This window comes from Trachurus japonicus, chromosome 23, assembly GCF_045865225.1.
Source record: "Trachurus japonicus isolate A0001 chromosome 23, Traja_1.0".
In the NCBI taxonomy this organism is placed as follows: Eukaryota; Metazoa; Chordata; class Actinopteri; order Carangiformes; family Carangidae; genus Trachurus; species Trachurus japonicus.
The window spans coordinates 967,501-989,578 of record NC_140929.1 but is presented as its reverse complement, the minus strand read 5'-3'; the positions used below and the strand labels follow the sequence as shown (position 1 = coordinate 989,578).

The 22,078-nt window shown below is 44.9% G+C and overlaps 2 protein-coding genes across 3 annotated transcripts in view; both read left to right on the top strand.

Moving 5' to 3' along the window:
• Positions 1-298: 298 nt before the first annotated feature.
• On the top strand, positions 299-13,663 carry dusp16 (dual specificity phosphatase 16). Its single transcript, XM_085769389.1, has 6 exons — positions 299-574; positions 3,881-4,019; positions 7,028-7,191; positions 8,904-9,063; positions 10,538-10,661; positions 12,030-13,663. The coding sequence occupies exons 1-6, from the start codon at positions 299-301 to the stop codon at positions 13,297-13,299; spliced, it is 2,133 nt and encodes a 710-aa protein (XP_085625515.1). The 3' UTR covers positions 13,300-13,663.
• Positions 13,664-16,520: 2,857 nt separating this feature from the next.
• eps8a (EGFR pathway substrate 8a, signaling adaptor) overlaps positions 16,521-22,078 on the top strand; it is a 76,336-nt gene continuing 70,778 nt past the window's right edge. Inside the window, exon 1 of one of the 2 annotated variants that reach the window (XM_085769645.1) lies at positions 16,521-16,742. The gene's annotated coding sequence lies outside the window, so the exon portion shown is untranslated. The remainder of the gene's footprint in view (positions 16,743-22,078) is intronic. The other variant, XM_085769646.1, reaches the window with a different exon arrangement.

Genomic DNA, 22,078 nt, shown 5'->3' with positions numbered 1-22,078 from the left:
ACATACAGAGAGTCCAGGTTTTGAAAAGGGTTATAAGGGTATAAAGTTCACTTTATAATGGAGTTATATGTTAATTTATAGGCTCCTACAGTATTTGTGTGCAGGTAAATGTTAAAAATGCTAAAGACTAAAAATCATAGAGAGAATCGGCAATATCGTAGAATCGCAATTTAAATTGAATCGCCATCCAAAAAAATCGTAGAGGAATCGAATCGGGAGGAAAGCATATCGTCCCAGCCCCTAGAGGAGGAGGTGGGGGAGGGAGGGGGGTGGGGGGGTGGGAGGGGAAGGGGCTGACATGTCGGAGCGTCCGGCGTCGGGATCGGGATCGGGATCGGGGATGATGGCGGCGGCGGCGGCGGTGGCTCGGCCCATCGGCGCGGAGGCTCTGGTGGTTCTGCTGGAGGGCGGTCTGGACCGCGTGGTGCTGATCGACAGCCGGCCCTTCGTCGACTACAACGCCTCGCACATCCTGGAGGCCGTGAACGTGAACTGCTCCAAGCTGATGAAGAGGAGGCTGCAGCAGGACAAGGTGCAGATCTACGAGCTGCTGCAGCACTCCGCCAAGAAGAAGGTGAGCACAACCAAGAACCAAGAACCAAGAACCAAGAACCAGTCTAAATAATGATTAGTTAAAGCAGAAGTAAGCGATCCGGTCGTTTTGGCTAATGCTGCGTTCCAGGCAGGCTTTTGAAACCGTAAATTACAGCTTCAAGTCACGACTTACGACTTTGTAGCGTTCCAGGCAACCCACTGGTGTTTCTCCGACCTGTTTTACCTGTGAAAGTCACTATAACGGCCACTCGTAACTTCTGACCCGTGAACTCGTACCAGATCAAACTGGTACGACTTCACAGGTCGGAAAAACAGGAGTTACGGGTTGCCTTGAACGCACCATAACAGTCCTCGTCCCTACGTCACCACATTCAGGCGCATCCCTTGGCTGCACACACAGAGAGGACTGCCCCTTTATGCCGTTCTCTCTCCTCATTGGATAAAGGTTGTAGGATACAAGGAAAGTTTTCTCCTGGGCTCAGAGCAGAGCAGAGTGACTGACAGACCCGTGTTTCAGACCAAACACTCTATAGAAGTGATTGCTGTCGGAAGATACAACTATTTAAGACTTAGATTAACACAAACATTCACCTGACTTCTGCTTTAATTATGTTCCCATCAGAACAAACTGTGTCCATCTTCGTCCTCTTGTAATAAGACTACACAGATATACACATGGGCTGTGTCCTAATCCCCCCTCCTCTCTATAGGACGAATCTCCTTGTTGTTTACAACTACTTCCTGGTAGAAAACCAGCATGAGAACAATAGTGACGGACGAGAGTTTCACTATATTTATCTAATTTTTCATGTCACTATATCACCGTTTAGACTAATCTGATGTTTGTAAAGTTTATAAAACCAATGATTGGACAAATATTACTATTTATGTGTGCACATTTTTGTAATTAGTCATGGTTATCATAGATTAGCCGGGCTAACGGTTAGCTAGCTGTTTAACTTTAATAACTCAGTGACTCAATAAACGCTCCATGAAAAATTATTTTCTCCAGCGGATATCTGAGTTCCAACATGACTGAGCTAACTGGAGTAGTTTCATGTCGTGTCCCACAACGGGAGGGTTTTAACAGCTGACGTCCTGCTGTTAGCTTAGCTACTGCTGTTAGCTTAGCTACCGTTAGCTTAGCTACCGTTAGCTGTCCCTGTCAGCTGAGCCACTGATGCTTTCTAGACACTGTGATTCCCCCAAACTGAATAAATACAACACATAGCAACACAAAACACACACACAGAAATAGTAATGTTTCTTCAATCATTTCAGATTTGTCTAAACGGTGATAGGGCCTGAAAAATATGATATATAGCTAAACTCTCGTTCGTTACTATTGATCTCATTCACATTACAGCTGGTTTTCTACCAGGAAGTAGAATGTAAACAACAAGGAGATTCGGTCTCTCTAGTGACCAGTTGTTGTAGTGGTGTCTGAATGTTTAGTGATTATTAATGTTCACTATCTAGTGACTGAATCTATCCCACAATTCACCGCCACATGTAGTGAACATCCGATGGTCACTAACCGGAACAAGATATCCCATCATGCATTGTGGTCACGGATGGCCGTTACCACACCGGCCCAGAGCGACCGGTGTAGCTACCAAATAAATGAAGTAGCGACCGGTGTAGCTACACAGACTCCAGACTCCCACAACAAACGTCAGAGCAAATTTCCTAACAAGAGTTATAAACTGACCACAGGCTCGATGCTAATTTCTGTTAGCCCGTCTATGAGATTTTACATTATATGTTAGCATTAAAGCAGTACGAGTTCATGGTCGGAAAAATACGAGTTTCCTTGAACGCACCATAACAGTCCTCGTCCCTACGTCGCCACATTCACGGCGTTCCTTGGCTGCACACACAGCCCTGCATGCCGTTCTCACTCCTCATTGGATAAAAACTGTAGGATACGATAAATGTTTTCTCTTCGGCTCAGAGCAGAGCAGAGTGACTGACAGACCCGTGTTTCAGACCAAACACTCTATAGAAGTGATTGCTGTCGGAAGATACAACTATTTAAGACTTAGATTAACACAAATATATCACTTACTTCTGCTTTAAGCTAGCGGACTTTGTGCTTAGTTGTGAGTGGCTGTGTGTGTTTTGAAAAAAGTGGTTTCTCAAAACAAAAAAAACAAAAAAAAAGTTTAATATTTTCTAGAAAAAATGTGGTAAAAATTTAAGGTGGAAATCCTACTGAGTTCCTCTTTAGTTTAAACAGCAGCAGGTGGTTGTAGCTGTGATGCTAACGGTGCTAACTCTCCTGGAAGCAGCTCAGAGTTTAAAACTCTCTCTGCTGTGTGTGGGCGTGCGACCTCAGCAGTGTATTTATACTGAACAAAAAGCTGCAGTCTCTCTCTCTCTCTCTCTCTCTCTCTCTCTCTCTCTCTCGTTGTGGTGAGGTGTTAAAGTGAAACAGCAGCTCAGAGGAAGTTAAGTTTCGGTCGTTCGTCTCATGACTGAGCAACATTTTCCATCTGATTATGAGCTGTGATTAAGAAACTTCAACTTAAAGGGATAGTTCAACATTTTTGTCAAATTGGCCCATCGCCATAATCCCTATAGTCATAGCAGTAGGTTCATTACCTTTAATTGTCGGTGCAAGCTATTTTTAGAACGGCGGAGCAGAGCCGTGAGCTGCTCAGAGCTACGCTACGGAGGCTCATTATGGGATTTCTCGGTTGGTTTCCCTCATCAAACTCATCAAATACACAATCCAACAACTCCACAACGCTCTGGTGGACAAGTTGTGAGCTGCACATTCACCACGCTATGAGATAATAACACAACGTTACCAGACAGAGTTGTTTTAGAGGGAAATACAGAGACTGTTGATGAAAAACTGTCCCTGAAGGCAACGTGCATCAGTGGTTTTGCATGAATTTCCCTCTAAAACAACTCTGTGTGGTAACGTTGTGTTATTATCTCATAGCGTGGTGAATGTGCAGCTCACAACTTGTCCACCAGAGCGTTGTGGAGTTGTTGGGTTGTGTATTTGATGAGTTTGATGATGAGGGAAACCAACCGAGAAATCCCATAATGAGCCTCCGTAGCGTAGCTCTGAGCAGCTCACGGCTCTGCTCCGCCGTTCTAAAAACAGCTTGCACCGACAATTAAAGGTAACGAACCTACTGCTATGACTATAGGGATTATGGCAATGGGCCAATTTGACTAAATGTTGAACTATCCCTTTAAGTTTTAGTTTCTTTCTGAGATGATGATGATGATGATGATGATGATGATGATGATGTGTCGTGGTGCGTTCGCTGCCTCCTCTCTGACTCTGTAACTCTGGGTGTCGGTGCAGCTGGAGCTCCAGGCCGACCAGGAGGTGGTGGTGTACGACCAGAGCTCCTCCGACCCTCTCTCCCTCAGCTCCGACTCCTTCCTCAGCGTCCTGCTGGGAAAACTGGAGAGGAGCTTCCCCTCGGTCCACCTGCTGTCAGGTGAGTCAGGCTCCGCCCCCCGCGCACACTCTGACGGAGACATTACATCATAGGAATAATAGATATAATCATATATGTGACCCGTTCTATCAAAATGAGTCGGAAGTCGCAACGTTCTATTTTTAGATAATCAGCTGATAACGTGGAAAACCCATAGAAAATAAAAAAAAATTTTTTACCCTAATTTCAAAGCAATGACATTCAAAAACAATCTCCCAAAGTTTTATAGTCCAGATAATTGAGAAAAGGCAGGTAGGTAAATGATGATTAAAGTTGACCTGCAACTTAAACCCTCTGAAAATGAGCGTTGCTTCGGTGCAAAACATGAAATATCTCCTGAACCGTTCATGATAGAGACGAGCTGTAAACTGCATCTGAATCACGGGATTCTCCGCTTTCCAACGGTCATTGAATGGTGCCTCTATGACTAGAAGGGACGGGTACAGAAACAGATGCTAAACCGAGTAGCATCGACGCTAACAGAGCGTAGCATCGATGCTAACCCGAACGTACAGGCTTGCACATGTTTTACAAAATGTCAACAAAACATGACAACTCCTGAACCGTTCATGATAGAGACGAGCTGTAAAAAGCATCTGAATTGTGAGATTCTCTGCTTTCCGAGGGTCATTGAATGCTGCCTCTATGACAACAAGGGACCGTATAGGTTGTGTGTAATCACGTGGTACAGGAACAGATGCAGAGTCACTGGCAAAAACTTTAACTGCAATTTTCTCAGGTTTTAGAACAGAATGAGAGAGTAGGAGATCGTAATTCAAATGGCCACATCTAGAAAACCATCAAATGTAGCTATGACTTTGACTAGGGTATCATTTTAAAACTTATTTTCTAATCTTTCCATTGATACCAAAATCTCAACTTTGAAATTTGGGTCACTGTGACTCATTTTGATGGATCGGGTCACATATAAGAATGAGCATTATAATAACAACAGTCATCCTTAACTGTTAAAGTAGGAGCTCAGTTTGTTCCTGTAATTTCAAAACTCAGACTCATCATTTGTTAATTATCATTCATCTAAATCACAAACACTGTGTTCATATTAAAGTTAATGTTAATATTAATGTTAAAGTTAACAGTGTCTGACTGCTTAACAATAACAATGAGCATGACAATAACAAGAGTAATCCTTAACTGTAAAGTAATGTTTAAAACAAGATCAAGTTTCAAGTTTACTGTATTTGTCATTACAGTGAAATTCTAACAAACCCTCTGGTCAGTGCATAAAAAAATACATGTACAATCAATAGAAGAGGTAGTAGATTTAAAATATAATACAATGAACACAGTGCAAAGTCTTCTCCTCTTCTCTCCTCCTCCTTCTCCTCTTCTCTCCTCCTCCTTTTCAATTCCATTCAATTCAATTCAATGAACTTTACTCCTGCTCCTCCTCCCTCTTCCTCCTCCTCCTTTCTCCTCCTCCTCCTCCTCCTCCTCCTCCTCTTCTCTCCTTCTCCTGCTTCTCTTTAACCTCTTCCTCCTCCTCCTTTCCTCCTCCTCCTCCTCCTCCTCCTCCTCTCCTCTGAGGTTATGTAACGATGATGTAATGGCTCCACCCTCTGACATCACTCTGAGCCCTAGAATCAGTCGGTCAAAGGTTCAGTCAGTTACACAACCAGAGGAGGAGCCACCGACCGTCTGTGAGTCTTTACACAGACGCACAACAGACAAAACATGACCGGTCCGTCACTGACAACCGTCCCCAGCTGACCTCGGTAGGAACCAAAGGCCGAGCATTTATACTGCAGCGAGTCTGAAAAAGCCTTGCAAAGTCTAAAATGTGAAAATCTAAATTTCAGGCCTTAAAAAGTCTTAAATTTGTTTAAGTATTGTGTTCAAGTCTTAAATAATTCTCTTATGCCCGTCATAACACAACCTCAAATGCTCCCACGACACTTCATTGTGCTTTACTGAACGTATTTTCAACTACAAACGAGCCTAACGTGCAACTTGCATACGTATTGCAGCCAATTTACTGTGCAAGTAATTTTGTGACTCTGCATTTCTTTTGAACGTTTTTTGTTTGTCATGATATCGGTCTTAAATTTCATCCATACTGGTCTTAAAAAGTCTTAAATTTGAGTTGGTGAAACCTGCAGAAACCCTGCACTGTTCTTTGACGAACCTCCAGAGACAGAAACATGGACCTCAGGACCAATCACAGCACAGGATATGTAATATATATATCATATATTATCTATAATATATAATATAATACGATGCCTTGCAAAAGTTTTCATCCCCCTTGAACTTTTCCACATTTTATTACATTACAACCACAAATTGAACCTTTTTTATTGTGATTTTATGTGACAGTCCAACACCAAGTAGAGCGTCACTGTGAAGGTGTTTAAGACTGAACAAGATGGTTTGTGTTTGTTTTGTCTGTTGTGTTTTCTCAGCTGCAGCCTCAGTGTTGAGCCCTCTGGGCCACCGTACCACACACTACGCACTGTTCATTAATACGCATTGTCCCGTCTAGATAAACAAATAAATAAATAAAATAAAAACACATGACCATGAACAGACTCAGCTTTTAAACTTTAACAGTTGTTACAACCGTGATGATCAATAATTAACACAAAGTTAGAATTTAAACGGTAATAAAAACAGATTTAATAATTAACCCTTATGTGAAAAATGTTGCACATGGGAATCACGTGGTTTTGGCCCGATTTTATGTGATTTCACATGTGTTACCATATAGAGCACATGTGGAAAACATGTTACCACATGTGGAAAATGGGTTCACATGGGAATTCACATGTGATTCACATAAAACTGGGCCAAAACCACATGATTCCCATGTGCAGCATTGTGAAATGTGCAAAAATCACATGTGAAGTTCCCGTAGTTTTTCTGTAAGGGGATGTCAGAACTGAAATAAATGAAACTAGAATAATAAAAATCCATGAAACAAGTGAGTGATGAAAAACTAAATGAACCCAGACTCTAACGTTTTCTCTCTCTCTGTAACGTTCTCTCAGGTGGGTTCTGTGAGTTCTCCCGGCTGTTCCCGGGTCTGTGTGAGGGGAAGTCGACCGTGGTTCCCTCCTGCATCTCTCAGCCGTGTCTCCCCGTCTCCAACACCGGGCCGACCCGCATCCTGCCTCACCTGTACCTGGGCTGCCAGAGGGACGTCCTCAACAAGGTACCGCCGCACCGCCGCCCTGCAGAGGCCGCCGTACCGCCGTGAGGTCACTGATGAGTCACTAGTTTCCATCCACCTTTTTTTATTCGCACTTTCAAAAGTGGCCCGGCACGGTTGGGAAAGCTGTGCTTGGGCACGGTACGCTTGGCCAGGAATGTGCACACGTAATGCGCTGCGGGCTCGTTCTCCACCACGTGTCTGCAACCGCATGTAAACAACAGTCACTTAACGATTACGTCGCGCCGTAAACATCGCTAGTTGACGTCGCTTTGATTAAACTTCAAGATAACGCATCCGCTGTGTTGGTTTATCAACGTGATGACGAATGTGTCGGAGGCGACCGGGCTTCAGCAGCTTGGGTTCGAGGTAGTGTGAGTGCGGGCCAGCGGGGGACAGGGGAGGGGGGGCTTTCGGGCTTCAGCACGGCACGGAACAACTGGCCCTAGTGTGAGTGCACCCTAAATAATAAATGCGCATTAAAAGTTTTTACGCTTGGGGAGGGGGGGGGGGGGTTGATAAAAGGAAAATCCGACTTTTTGTTATGGAAACAGGTTTTGCGAATTGAGCCAGAGTTTGTGGGTGAAGTGCTGCTGGAGGACGACTTCCCAACAACATGAAAACCTATATTCAAGTGCGGCCTATATATGGATTTTCCTTTAAAATGTAGCTGGTGCGGCTGATACTCAGGTGCTCTATAGTCCGGAAAGTACGTAAATTGTCCATGATGTTGAGTGTCAACTGAATGTCAACTGTTGTCATGGATTCATTCACGCTGTCTTAATGACGTAATCTCACGGCGCACCACCACTCCTCTCCCAATAATCGCAAAACAATAACGAATGGAAACGGGCATAAATCCGCATTTGCTTTTTGCGCATTTTCACAAAATCCGCTCTTAAATTCGATCCATTTGGATGGAAACCCAGTTCCTGATGAGTCACTGATGAGTCACAGCTGGTCGTTACGTGTTAAACCATCATTCAGTCATCGTTAGTTCAGATGAAGTGATTCAGTTTCAATCAGGGTTTCCGCGGGTCATTAAAAAGCATTATAAGTCATTAAATATATTTTGCTGAAATTAAGGCCTTAAATGGCATTAAAAGGAATTAAATTCGATTCTCAAAGGCATTAAAAAATTGATAAAAAATTGATTGATTCATACAGTGAGATTTTGATATCATTACATCCCTATAGAGCACAAAGAGCAGAAAAATAGGGGGATTACAGTTAATCTACAGTAAAATTAAACGTGGGTGAAGAAATGGAGAATTTCCTAAATTAATATTTTTAGGTGGTGGCAGGCTACTGTTGACTCTTTCTTTTTTTTTTTTTTTTATCTATCGCTGTCGGCAAAAATCGGAATCGGCAGGTCAGGCTTTTTAAAAATCAGTGATAGGCCAGAAAATTGCAGTCGGTGCACGATAAACATGCAGAACCAAGTAATTGGGTGTATGTGTATATAGGTAAGTGTATGTACGCACACACGTATAGTATTTGCAGTCACAGGCATTAAAAATGTTTGAAATGGCATTAAAAAGGGCATTAAAAAGCATTAAATTAGATTTGCTGGTACCTGCAGAAACCCTGTCAATCATCGTGTGTTTATATATTTAAACTCTATTTAAACCCTCTGACCTCTGTATCTGTATCTGTATCTGTATCTGTGTATTATATCATATATATATCATATATCATATATTAAATCTGTGCAGGAGCTGATGCAGCAGAACGAGATCGCCTACGTCCTGAACGCCAGCAACACCTGCCCCAAACCGGACTTCATCCCCGACTCGCACTTCCTGAGAGTCCCGGTCAACGACTCCTTCTGTGAGAAGATCCTTCCCTGGCTCGACCGCTCGCTGGACTTCATAGGTCAGAGCAGGAAACGCATCACGGCCGCCATGATGATGTCACAGCCACCACCACGCTGCACTGCACGCGATATTTGTTTTCGTAGGATAGGTCCAGGAAAGTCCCGCCTTTCCCGCCTCTGATTGGCTAGAAGGACTCTCGCCTGATTGGTTGTTTGTTTTGGCTGTGAAACGGCTGTTGGCAAAGTGTGATAAGTGCCTAGTCTAGATCTACCTGGACTCTCTCTACTCATCACTCTGGTCTTTTTTACTGAACTTAACCAACTCCTTTCTTCATTGCCTAAACCCAACCAATGGCACGATTACACTTCTCACTCAAACTCAAAATGTAAACTTGGAATATAAATTTAAAAACTAAATTTTTCGGAATGTGAAACCAGCGGGGATCGAACTCGGATTCACCACACCGCAGGCGAAAACGCAAACCGCTTCGCCGACGCGTCTGAACACACTAGTAAATTCCAGGGTTCCTACGCAAGTATAGAAAGTATGGAATAATATGGAATTTGATTTTATACATTTCCAGGTCTGAAAAGTATGGAGTATGGAAAATGGAAACTATCACATTATTATGTTGTATGCGCTATTGTACCTAGCTACAATCTCCTGGAAGTTATTTGGTTACATAATGGCATAAAAATTCAGAATAATGAAAACAAATGATTAATTGCATGATTTATTAACATGATACACATCTACTCAAATGTCACAAATTATTTAATTTTTCTTTTTACTGACACACTGCAAAAACTCAAAATCTTTCCAAGAATATTTGTCTTATTTCTTGTCAAAATGTCTCATTTCTGGTCAAAACTAATCTCTTTCCACTTAAAATAAGACTCATCACCTAAAAATGAACTTGTTTTCAGATCATTTTCACTTGTTTCAAACACATTTTCACTCGAAATTAGTAGAACAATCTGCCAGTGAAAGCAAGTTTTTTCTGCTCGTAATAGAAAGAAAAAACTTGCTCCACTATCAGATTTTTCTACTTATTTCAAGTGAAAAATCTGCTTGAAAGAAGTAAAAAGTGTCTAAAAACAAGCTACTTTTTAAAATGTGATTAGTCTTATTTTAAGTATAATGAGATTTGTTTTGACTAGAAATGACATTTTAACTAGAAATAAGACAAATATTCTTGCTAACATTTTGAGTTTTTGCAGTGGAAGTCCGGAAATTAGGGTCTGGAAAAAGTATGGAATTTGGACATTTAAAATGTGTAGGAACCCTGAACTTCAGTTTGTGTATATTTTAGTTTACTGCACTACTGTTGTGAGATGACGTTACACGGCCAACTCAAACAACCAATCAGAGGAGAGCTCATCTAGCCAATCGGGGGCGGGGAAGGCGGGACTTTCCCTTTTCCCGGACCTATCCTACGAAAAAAAATATTGCACACTGCACTGCACTATGATGATGTAACGCCGCCGCCAGCAGCTGTTCTCAGATCAGTGTCTCCTCCTCCTGTGTTTCAGAGAAGGCCAAAGCCTCCAACGCCCGAGTCCTCGTCCACTGTCTGGCCGGCATCTCGCGCTCCGCCACCATCGCCATCGCCTACATCATGAAGAGGATGGACATGTCTCTGGACGAGGCCTACAGGTCAGACACTGATGTCACTTCCTGTGCAGCTGCCGCTCACAGAGAAATATTAGTGATGAGATTAGGTTTAATAGGGATGGGCATTTAAAGAAATCTTTTTGATCGATCATCGGGGAAATTAACGATCAATTATCGATTTAATCGTTAATATTAATATTCATATTAATATGAATATTAATTGTCAATGTAATAACAGAATGCGTGCGGCTATGGCGTGTGCCAGTAATCCAGGGCAGTCCCCGTTTAGGAAGGTCAGACAACAACGTACACGGACGTCTGTGTGCTTGTGCTTCACCTGTAGGCACGGTGCCGACACCGGCATTTAAAAAAAAAAAAAAAAAAAAAAAGCACCGTTGCGCTGCCTGGCTCACCTGCAGCTGAGCTGTCAGAGCAGCTCTGCTGTCCCTCTCTCTTCAGCCTCGTGTTTGGCTGCACTTGTACGAAAGAAATCGCAAGTACTTTCAAAATGTGAAAGCGTGTGTTTTATGTTTTTTCTGTAGCCAACACACGGCGGAGCGGCGCTCTGATCACAGGAGCACAGAAAAGAGAAACAAACTATGCAGGATATTTACCTTTCGTTTCGTTTTAACCGTAGTTAAACAGCTTGGGACTAATTGTGATGTTAGATAAATGACTTGTAGCTTGTAACTTACAGAGAGAGTGGAGGCTCCTTCCACACCGCTGCTGAAAACCAAACCTGCTGATCAGAGCGGGCGGAGCCGCGGTGTCTCAGCTCACAGTCCCGTCATATTTAATGAATGATTTCACTCTTAAACCATGTAATAATAATAATAATAATATATAATAATAATATAGAGTTTATTGGTTGTTATGAAAAAAAATATTTCTACATAACAACCTCTGCCCTCTACATGATCCCTTATAATAAATCGATAAAAAATTAACGTGATCGATAAAATTCTTAACGATCAATAATCGATCATTGATTAATCATGCCCATCCCTAAGGTTTAATATAAAGATTAAAGCTCCTTCAGAATAAAGGTAGACGTTTGTGTTAAAGCTCCTTCAAAATAAAGGTAGATGTTTGTGTTAAAGCTCCTTCAGAATAAAGGTAGATGTTTGTGTTAAAGCTCCTTCAGAATAAAGGTAGATGTGTGTAAAAGTAAAAGTAGGTGTTTGTGTTTGAGGACGTCTTGGTGTTGAGTTCAGGTTCAGTCGTAACTCTCACCGTCACATTCCTCTTCTGCAGTCGGTCGGTCTGAGTTAACGAGTCCACGGCCTCATTAACTCGACTTGTGTCAGTGTTGATTACAGACGCTTGTTATGATTCTCACTAATCCCCTCCCCCCTCTCTGCCCTCCCCCGCCCCCCTCTCTCTCTCTGCCCCCCCCCTCCCCTCCCTCAGGTTTGTGAAGGAGAAGCGTCCGACCATCTCTCCTAACTTCAACTTCCTGGGGCAGCTGCTGGACTTTGAGAAGAAGATCAAGAGTCCAGACGGTTCAGAGTCGAAGCTCAAGTCGTCGCCGCAGCAGCCGGAGTCGAGCGGCGAGGGGGAGGGGGGGGCCGAGGAGGAGGAGGGGGGGTCGGGGTCGCCGCCGCCGCCGGGCGCCACCGGCCCGGTTCTGTCTCCGCTGCTGGAGCCGCTGACGCTGCCGTGCGTCCTGGCCGACGGCCCCGAGGAGCGGCTGCTGGCGGCGGCGCTGAGCGGCCTGACGCTGCCCGACGGCGCCGAGGACAGCGCCCGGCTGAAGCGCTCCTTCTCCCTGGACATCAAGTCGTACGGCGAGCCGGGCGGCGGCGGTGGTGGTGGCGTTGGCCACCGGGTGTTCGTCCCTCACGGCGCCGCGGCGACGGCGGGCGACGCCACCGCCGGCGACTTCTACAAAGCGTCGCCGTTCAAGGAGCCGACCAGTAAACCGTGTCAGTTCTCTCCGGTGGAGGAGGTGTCGGAGCAGTCGACGCCGGAGCAAAGTCCCGACAAGGAGGAGGCCGACGGGACGCCGCCGCCGCCGCACCGCCTCCAGGCCGACGACACGCCGCCGCCGCCGCCGGGCGCCACCGGCTTCACCAAACCACCGCCCGCCGCCGCCGCGGCCGCTAGCGTCTCGCAGCAGCTGCAGCGCAGCGGCAGCATGGAGGAAAACGCCACCAGCTTCCTGTTCGGCCTCTCGCGCAGCCAGCAGCAGCTCGCCCGCCCGGCCGGTCGCCATGGAGACCACGGCGGCGTGGCCGGTCGCCATGGAGACCACGGCGGCGTGGCCGGTCGCCATGGAGACCACGGTGGCGTGCTGAAGGGATGGCACTCGGACATCGTCCTCGGCCCCGTCACCGTCTCGTCCTCCGGCGGCTGGTTCCTCTCCTCCGACTCCACGCGCTTCTACTCCACCTCGTTCCTCAGCGCCGGCGGCGGCTTCGCGCCGTACGGCGGCGGTGGCGGCTGCAGCGGCGGCGGCGGCCTGGACGCGGTGCGGCGGCGCAGCCGGCAGAGGACGGGCGGCGGCGACCGTGGCGGAGACTCCAGGAGGAGTTGGCACGAGGAGAGCAGCTTCGAGAAGCAGCTGAAGAGACGAAGCTGCCAGATGGAGTTTGGAGACGGGAGGACGGACGCCAGAGACGACGCCGTCGGAGGAGGAACGAGCTTCACCGGCAGCATGGAGGTCATACAGGTCTCCTGAACCGGACCGGACCGGACTGAACCGGACCGGACCAGAACCTGAACCTAAACCGAACCGGACTGGATCTGGACTTGAACCAGGACAAAGACTTGAACTGGACCTGGACTTGAAAATGGACCTGGACCAGGTCTCTGTAGTCGGACACAGTGAGACTGGTTGGTTCTGGTTCTGGTTCTGGTTCTGGTTCTGGTTCTGGTTCTGGTTCTGGATCTGAGTGGACCCGGTCTGACAGTGACAGTAACGGCCACTAGAGGGCGCTGGTTCTCCAGGTTCTTCAGCTCCACACGTCTCCAGAGAAGAACCGTCACAGAACCGAGTCCAGGATCAATAAAGTTTCAGCTTTGGACTGGATTCTGGTCTGGATTCTGGTCTGGATTCTGGTCTGGACTCTGGACTTAGATTCCAGATTCAATGAGTCGTTGGTTTTTGATCCACAGTCGTTAATTAGTTCTGATGGGACTCACAGCTGGAGACGTGTGCGTGCGTGCGTGTGTGCGTGCGTGCGTGCGTGTGTGCGTGCGTGCGTGCGAGCGTGCGTGCGTGCGTGCGTGCGTGCGTGCGTGCGTGCGAGCGTGCGTGCGTGCGTGCGTGCGTGCGTGCGTGCGAGCGTAACAGGACACAGACTCTGAGCCTCTGAATGTTGCGTCCGGTCGGTCCTGAACCCTCGGGTCTGGAGCAGCAGAGACGACCTGAACTCTTCACCTGAGCAGAGGGTCGCCATGGAGACGGAGGGAGGGCAGCGTGGATGTGTGTGTGCGTGTGTGTGTGTGTGTGTGTGTGTGTGTGTGAGAGAAGAGGCTGGGACTCTGGGCGACGAGCGGCTGCAGACAAACAAACACTCACATAGTCACAGTTGATGTTGCTGGAGCTGAACCAGTGTGAGACCAGTAAAGAGATGATGATGATGATGATGATGATGATGATGATGATGATGATGATGATGATGAAGATGAAGATGATGATGATGATGATGAAGAGTGTGTGTCCGTGTGTTTTTGTTTCTGTAGCATGTTGATGACACCACACACCTGATGACAAGTCAAACCAACATGAATCAGACTCAGGCCACGCCATCTAGTGTGTTTCACGCCTACCAAAACAGCCCATAATAATAATATATAATATAATACAATGAAATACAATACAAAATGATATAATATGATAAAATATAATACATGACGAGAAAAGGATAGCATTTCCTAAAGGAAATGTGTGTGAATGCTGAAGGTAGCTGAAGAAGGAAGCAAAAAGATATCGTGGGTAGAAAGAAAGAAAAAGGCGGATAGATGGGTACATAGATGGAGATCGAGAGGAGAGGAGAGGAGTAGAAAGAAAGAAAGAAATTCCTCTGCATGAGATACACCTTTTGTTTTTACATTTTGAATCTCTAAATATTTTTTTTAATTAATTTGTATACGTAAATCTTTGCATTTACATAGAGAGAGGGGTAGAAAGAAATAAAGAATGAAGTAAAAAGACAGAGAAAAAGGGGGTAGTAAGAAAGAAAGAGATAGAAGAACAACAGAAAGAGACACAGAGAGAGGGGTAGAAAGAAAGTAAAAAGACAGAAAGAGGGTAGATGTAAAGAAAGAGAGAAAGAAAGACTTGTAATAATATAATTTAACATAATATAACAGTACAATATAATATAATAAAATATAATACAATGGTACAATAGAATATAATACAATACATCATGATATAATATATGTTATTTTACTATTATATTATTTGGTATTTTATTATACAATATAATATAATAATATGAACAGCCTGTTAAATGAGCTCTGCCTCCAGCAGGGGGCGTCCTCGCTCCTCTGCTGACAGGTGCAGGTGAGGAGCAGCTCCCTCAGCTCCGCGTTTCATTGGTTCAAGGGATTAATGTTGCGTCATCAAACAGGAAACACGGAAGATTAATCAGATCAATGGCTTTAATGATCATTAATTCATGTTTTAAAGCTGCTGCTGCTGCTCTGTGCACTGCAAAAACTCAACATCTTTCCAAGAATAATTGTCTTATTACTTGTCAAAATGTCTAATTTCTAGTCAAAACTAATCTCTTTCCACTTAAAATAAGACTCATCGCCTAAAAATTAACTTGTTTTTAGATCATTTTCACTTGTTTCAAACAAATTTTCACTTGACATAAGTAGAAAAATCTGTCTTTTGTGCTTGTAATAACAAAGAAAAACTTGCTCCACTATCAGATTTTTCTACTTATTTCAAGTGAAAATCTGCTTGAAAGAAGTTTAAAAAAAATGTATAAAAACAAGCTTCTTTTTATGTATAATGTGTTTAAATATACTTATTTTAGGTATAATGAGATTTGTTTTGTCTAGAAATAAGACAAATATTCTTGCTAAGATTTTGAGTTTTTTGCAGTGTATGCTGCCGTAAAATCCTGCTGCTACCAAAACAGCCCATAATAATAATATATAATATAATAATACAATACAATGGAATACAACATGATATAATACAATGCAATATAATACAATATGATACAATATAATTAAATATAATACAAAATGATATAATATATGATAAAATGTAATACATAACGAGAAAAGGATTGCATTTCCTGAAGGAAATGCGTGTGAATGCTGAAAGCAGCTGAAGAAGGAAGCAAAGACAGAGAAAGGGTTAGAAAGAAAGAAAGAAAAATATAGAGAGAGGGGTAGAAAGAAAGAGAGAAAAATACAGAGAAAGGGGGTAGAAAGAAAGGAAGAAAGAAAAAGATAGAGAGAGGGGTAGAAAGAAAGGAGTAAAAAGACAGAGAAAGGGGGTAGAAAGAAAGAAAGAAAAAGAGAGAGGGGTAGAAAGAAAGAAGGGAGTAAAAAGACAGAAAGGGGGTACAAAGACAGGAAGAAAGAAAAAGACAGAGAGAGGGGTAGAAAGAAGGGAGTAAAAAGACAGAAAGGGTGTAGAAAGACAGGAAGAAGAAAAAAAGACAGAGAGAGGGGGGTAGAAAGAAAGAAAGAAAAAGATGCACAGAGGGTAGAAAGAAATAAATAGAGAAAAAGAGAGAGAGGAAGAAAGGAGTAAAAAAAAGAACACCGCTGCCGTAAAAACCTGCTGCTGCCGTAAACCACACCTGTCTCTAACAGATAACGGTAACCTTGGATACCAGCAGCAGAGAGGGGGCGTGTCCTAACCCTAACCCCGCCCCCTCCCTCCCCGCTGGTCTCTGGGCAGGTTGTTGGTTGTCGGTCGGTCGTCGCTGTTTTTCCACCAACAATTCAAAGTCAAGTGGAGTTTAATCCGAGTCACATCCCGCTGAGCCGAGCCGAGCCAAGCCGAACCAAGCCGAGTTGAACCGAACCGAGCCAGTGGAGTTGACTGACTGACTCTGCCGGGGCTTGGAGCCTCTGCAGCGGCCGCGGTGTCTGTGCCATGTCGCTGTGAACCTGCACGGAGCTCCAGCCTCCAACCTCCAACCGCAGGTAAGACTCTCCTCCTTCTCCCCGGGGGAAGAGGCTCCTTCCCCGGGCTCCGCTGCAGCTCTATCCGCCCTGAAGCTCCGGTGCTCCGGTGCGTCCGCTGCTGCTGCTGCTGCACAAACCGGATCATTATGGGGAGAGAGGGGAGGAAGGGAGTAGGGGGGTTAATTATCTCATCATTAATTATAGATAATTATCATTTTTTATTATCAGTTTATTCAGTCTGAGCAGCAGTATAGTAGCCTTGGACCTTGTAACAACATCTATGTCACGTCTGTCTTAGTCCGTCCTGGGTGAGGGATCCCTCCTCTGCTGCTCACCCTGAGCTTTCTCCTGGTTTTCCCTGTTAAAGGGTTTTCCAAGGAGTTTTTCCTCAGTGGATGTGAGGGTCTAAGGACAGAGGATGTTGCTATTATGGGATGTGAAGCCCTTTGAGACAAACTGGTGGTAAAAACGGGCTATACAAATAAAATTGCCTTGCCTTGCCTTGCCCTAAATGTAACCGCGGAGTGGACTGGACCGACCGAGGGAACCTGATCCCTGTGGCCGGCGGAGGGAGCGCCAGACCCGGGCAGCTGTAAGCCGAGACACCGGTCCAGTTCCGGTTCTGGACCCAGATGGAAAATAAACCACATTAATTAATCCTGGAGCTAATTATAGATTATAGAGGAGCAGTAAACCGGACTGACCGAGGAGGAGACCGGTCATTAGGCCTGGTCGTGTCCGTTAAATTCACCCTGTTTAACTTTTATTATCTATCTACACCTGTTATTTTAATTTATTTTATTTTATTTTATTTTATTTTATTTTAAATTCTTCTTTTTTTGTCTCTGAGTCTGAACACGGACCAAGTTTTATTTAAAGGTTAATTGGATCATGTTAAAGCCCAGATGACCCGGTCACACACACACACACACACACACACACACACACACACACACACACACACACACACACACACACACACCAAGCTGCCGTTAATCTACCGGTGCATCTGTGTGTGTGTGTGTGTGTGTGTGTGTGTGTGTGTGTGTGTGTGTGTGTGTGTGTGTGTGTGTGTGTGTGTGTTAATATAATGGTGTGTGTGTCCACGTTTCTCACTGTTTGGTCCTGACAGAGAGAAAAAAACACCTGAATAAGTTGTTGGTCCTTCTGGTTCAAATTGACCCAATCTGTTCCCTTCCTTCCTTCCTTCCTTCCTTCCTTCCTTCCTTCCTTCCTTCCCTCCCTTCGTCCTTACATCTTCTTCCTTCCTTTTTGACCCAATCTGTTCCCTCCCTCCTTCTATCTTACCTTCCTTTTTCCCTTCCTTCTTTCCTACCATCTCTCACTTTGTCCTTCCTTCCTTCCTTCCTTCCCTTCGTCCTTCTTTCCTCCCTTCCTTCCTATTTTCCCTTCCTTCCTCCCTGCCTTCCTTTCTTCCTTCCTTCCCTTCGTCCTTCTTTCCTTCCTTCCTTCCTTCCTTCCCTTCGTCCTTCTTTCCTTCCTTTCTTCCTTCTTTCCCTTCGTCCTTCTTTCCTTCCTTCCTTCCTTCCCTTCGTCCTTCTTTCCTTCCTTCCTTCCTTCCTTCCTTCCTTCCTTCCCTTCGTCCTTCTTTCCTTCCTTCCTTCCTTCCCTTCGTCCTTCTTTCCTTCCTTCCTTCCTTCCCTTCGTCCTTCTTTCCTTCCTTCCTTTCTTCCTTCCTTTTTCCCTTCGTCCTTCCTTCCTTCTTTCTTTCCCTTTGTCCTTTCTTCCTTCCTTCCTTCCCTTCGTCCTTCTTTCCTTCCTTCCTTTTCCCCTTCGTCCTTCCTTCCTTCTTTCCTTTGTCCTTCCTTCGTTATCTCTCCTCCTGTGATGTCACCGCTAATTAGTCCAGGTCTCAGGGAACTTCACTTAAAGGGATAGTTCAACATTTAGTCAAATTGGCCCATTGCCATAATCCCTATAGTCATAGCAGTAGGTTCGTTACCTTTAATTGTCGGTGCAAGCTGTTTTTAGAACGGCGGAGCAGAGCCGTGAGCTGCTCAGAGCTACGCTACGGAGGCTCACTATGGGATTTCTTTGGTTTCCCTCATCATCAAACTCATCAAATACACAATCCAACAACTCTACAACGCTCTGGTGGACAAGTTGTGAGCTGCACATTCACCACGCTATGAGATAATAACACAACGTTACCACACAGAGTTGTTTTAGAGGGAAATTCAGAGACTGTTGATGAAAAACTGTCCCTGAAGGCAACGTGCATCAGTGGTTTTACATGAATTTCCCTCTAAAACAACTCTGTGTGGTAACGTTGTGTTATTATCTCATAGCGTGGTGACGTTTAGCTACTTCCAGCAGCACGATGTGTGAGAGAAACAGACTCACAACAACTGTTCCTCACAATCTAACACAACAGCGTTGATTAGAACGGTCAACGTCTGTTTTCTGCTGTTTGTTTATTGACTTTTTTTAACCCCTCGCGTTCCGTCGGCGGTAGGGATGTCACAATTACTTGTTTTCACAGTTAATCGTGGTATTAAGCGCCACAATTAATTAATCGTAAAGATTCCTAAATACCGTCACTTTCCAAAAAAGATGATGTTGGAAACACAGAGGCAGATGTGGCGTCAAAGTGAAGATAAATGTGAGAAATACTGGTCCATTTACCTAACGGAATTTAAATGTTAGCCAGTAATTTGTGCTAAAAAACAAACAATGATAAACTTAAACATTTGGTATAGATGAGAATTAATGATTGAATATTTAAAACACTTCCCCTGCAGGATTAATAATTGGTTAATGGTTATATATTAATAGCAGAGACTTCAAATATTTAGTATAAATAATTAGTATTGTCATTATATTTTACACATTCATTGATGTAAATAATGAATTAATGCATAATAATCGTGATAATCGTAACACCGTGATTATTTCTCTGACAATAATCGTACAAAGAAAATCTATAATCGTGACATCCCTAGTCGGCGGCGTCCTCTGTATCTGACTTCACAACGCTATGAACTCTGGGTAATTTCCTTGCAGTAAGGAGCTCATTCACAGTGGAACAGAACAGAACTCAGACTCACAGACTGAACCTGAACGCACCACGAGGTCGGAGAGGAACTGGGCCAGAGAGTGTGTTGTTTATCTGGAGGTCAAAGGTCACCGAGCTCCGACCTTTGAGCCTGTTGTGTGTGTGTGTGTGTGTGTGTTATATAGGTCCACGTTTCTCACTGTTTGGTCCTGACAGAGAGAAAAAAACACCTGAATAAGTTGTTGATCCTTCTGGTTCAAATTGACCCAATCTGTTCCCTTCCTCCATCCCTCCTTCCTTCCTTCCTTCCCTCCTTCCCTCCCTTCGTCCTTACATATTCTTCCTTCCTTTTTGACCCAATCTGTTCCCTTCCCTCCATTTTTCTTTCCTTCCTTTTTCCCCTTCCTTCTTTCCTTCCTTCCTTCCTTCCCTTTGTCCTTCTTTCCTTCCTTTCTTCCTTCCTTCCTTCCTTTCTTCCTTCCTTCCTTCCTTCCTTCTTTCCTTCCTTCCTTCCCTTCGTCCTTCTTTCCTTCCTTTCTTCCTTTCTTCCTTCCTTCCTTCCTTCCCTTCGTCCTTCTTTCCTTCCTTCCTTCCTTCCTTCCCTTCGTCCTTCTTTCCTTCCTTCCTTCCCTTCGTCCTTCTTTCCTTCCTTCCTTCCTTTCTTCCTTCTTTCCTTCCTGCCTTCCTTTCTTCCATTCTTCCTTCCTTCCTTCCTTCCCTTCGTCCTTCCTGCCTTCCTTTCTTCCTCCCTTTTTCCCTTCGTCCTTCCTGCCTTCCTTCCTTTCTTCCTTCTTTCCTTCCCTTCGTCCTTCTTTCCTTCCTTCCTTCCTTTTTCCCTTCGTCCTTCCTTCCTTTCTTCCTTCTTTCCTTCCCTTCGTCCTTCTTTCCTTCCTTCCTTCCTTTTTCCCTTCGTCCTTCTTTCCTTCCCGTCGTCCTTCCTTCCCTTCGTCCTTCTTTCCTTCCTTTCTTCCTTCCTTCCTTCCCTTCGTCCTTCCTTCCTTCCTTCCTTCCTTCCTTCCCTTCGTCCTTCTTTCCTTCCTTTCTTCCTTCCTTCCTTCCTTCCTTCCTTCCCTTCGTCCTTCTTTCCTTCCTTCCTTCCTTCCTTCCCTTCGTCCTTCTTTCCTTCCTTCCTTCCCTTCGTCCTTCTTTCCTTCCTTCCTTCCTTTCTTCCTTCTTTCCTTCCTGCCTTCCTTTCTTCCATTCTTCCTTCCTTCCTTTTTCCCTTCGTCCTTCCTGCCTTCCTTTCTCCCTTCCTTCCTTTTTCCCTTCGTCCTTCCTGCCTTCCTTCCTTTCTTCCTTCTTTCCTTCCCTTCGTCCTTCTTTCCTTCCTTCCTTCCTTTCTTCCTTCTTTCCTTCCCTTCGTCCTCCTTTCCTTCCTTCCTTCCTTTTTCCCTTCGTCCTTCTTTCCTTCCCGTCGTCCTTCCTTCCCTTCGTCCTTCTTTCCTTCCTTTCTTCCTTCCTTCCTTCCCTTCGTCCTTCTTTCCTTCCTTCCTTCCTTCCTTCGTTTTTCCCTTCGTCCTTCCTGCCTTCCTTCCTGCCTTCCTTCCTTCCTTCCTTCCTTCCCTTCGTCCTTCTTTCCTTCCTTCCTTCCTTCCTTCCTTCCTTCCTTCCTTCCTTCCTTTTCCCTTCGTCCTTCCTGCCTTCCTTTCTTCCTTTCTTCCTTCTTTCCTTCCCTTCATCCTTCTTTCCTTCCTTCCTTCCTTTCTTCCTTCCTTCCTTCCTTCCCTTCGTCGTTCTTTCCTTCCTTCCGTCCTTCCCTTCGTCCTTCTTTCCTTCCTGCCTTCCTTTCTTCTTTCTTTCCTTATTTCCTTCCTTCCTTCCTTCCCTTCGTCCTTCCTGCCTTCCTTTCTTCCTTCCTTTTTCCCTTCGTCCTTCTTGACTTCCTTTCTTCCTTCCTTTTTCCCTTCGTCCTTCCTGCCTTCCTTCCTTTCTTCCTTCTTTCCTTCCCTTCGTCCTTCTTTCCTTCCTTCCTTCCTTTTTCCCTTCGTCCTTCTTTCCTTCCTTCCTTCCTTCCTTCCTTTTTCCCTTCGTCCTTCTTTCCTTCCTTCCTTTCTTCCTTCTTTCCTTCCCTTCGTCCTCCTTTCCTTCCTTCCTTCCTTTTTCCCTTCGTCCTTCCTTCCTTCCTTCCTTCCTTCCTTCCTTCCCTTCGTCCTTCTTTCCTTCCTTCCTTCCTTCCTTCCTTCCTTCCTTTTCCCTTCGTCCTTCCTGCCTTCCTTTCTTCCTTTCTTCCTTCTTTCCTTCCCTTCATCCTTCTTTCCTTCCTTCCTTCCTTTCTTCCTTCCTTCCTTCCTTCCTTCCCTTCGTCGTTCTTTCCTTCCTTCCGTCCTTCCCTTCGTCC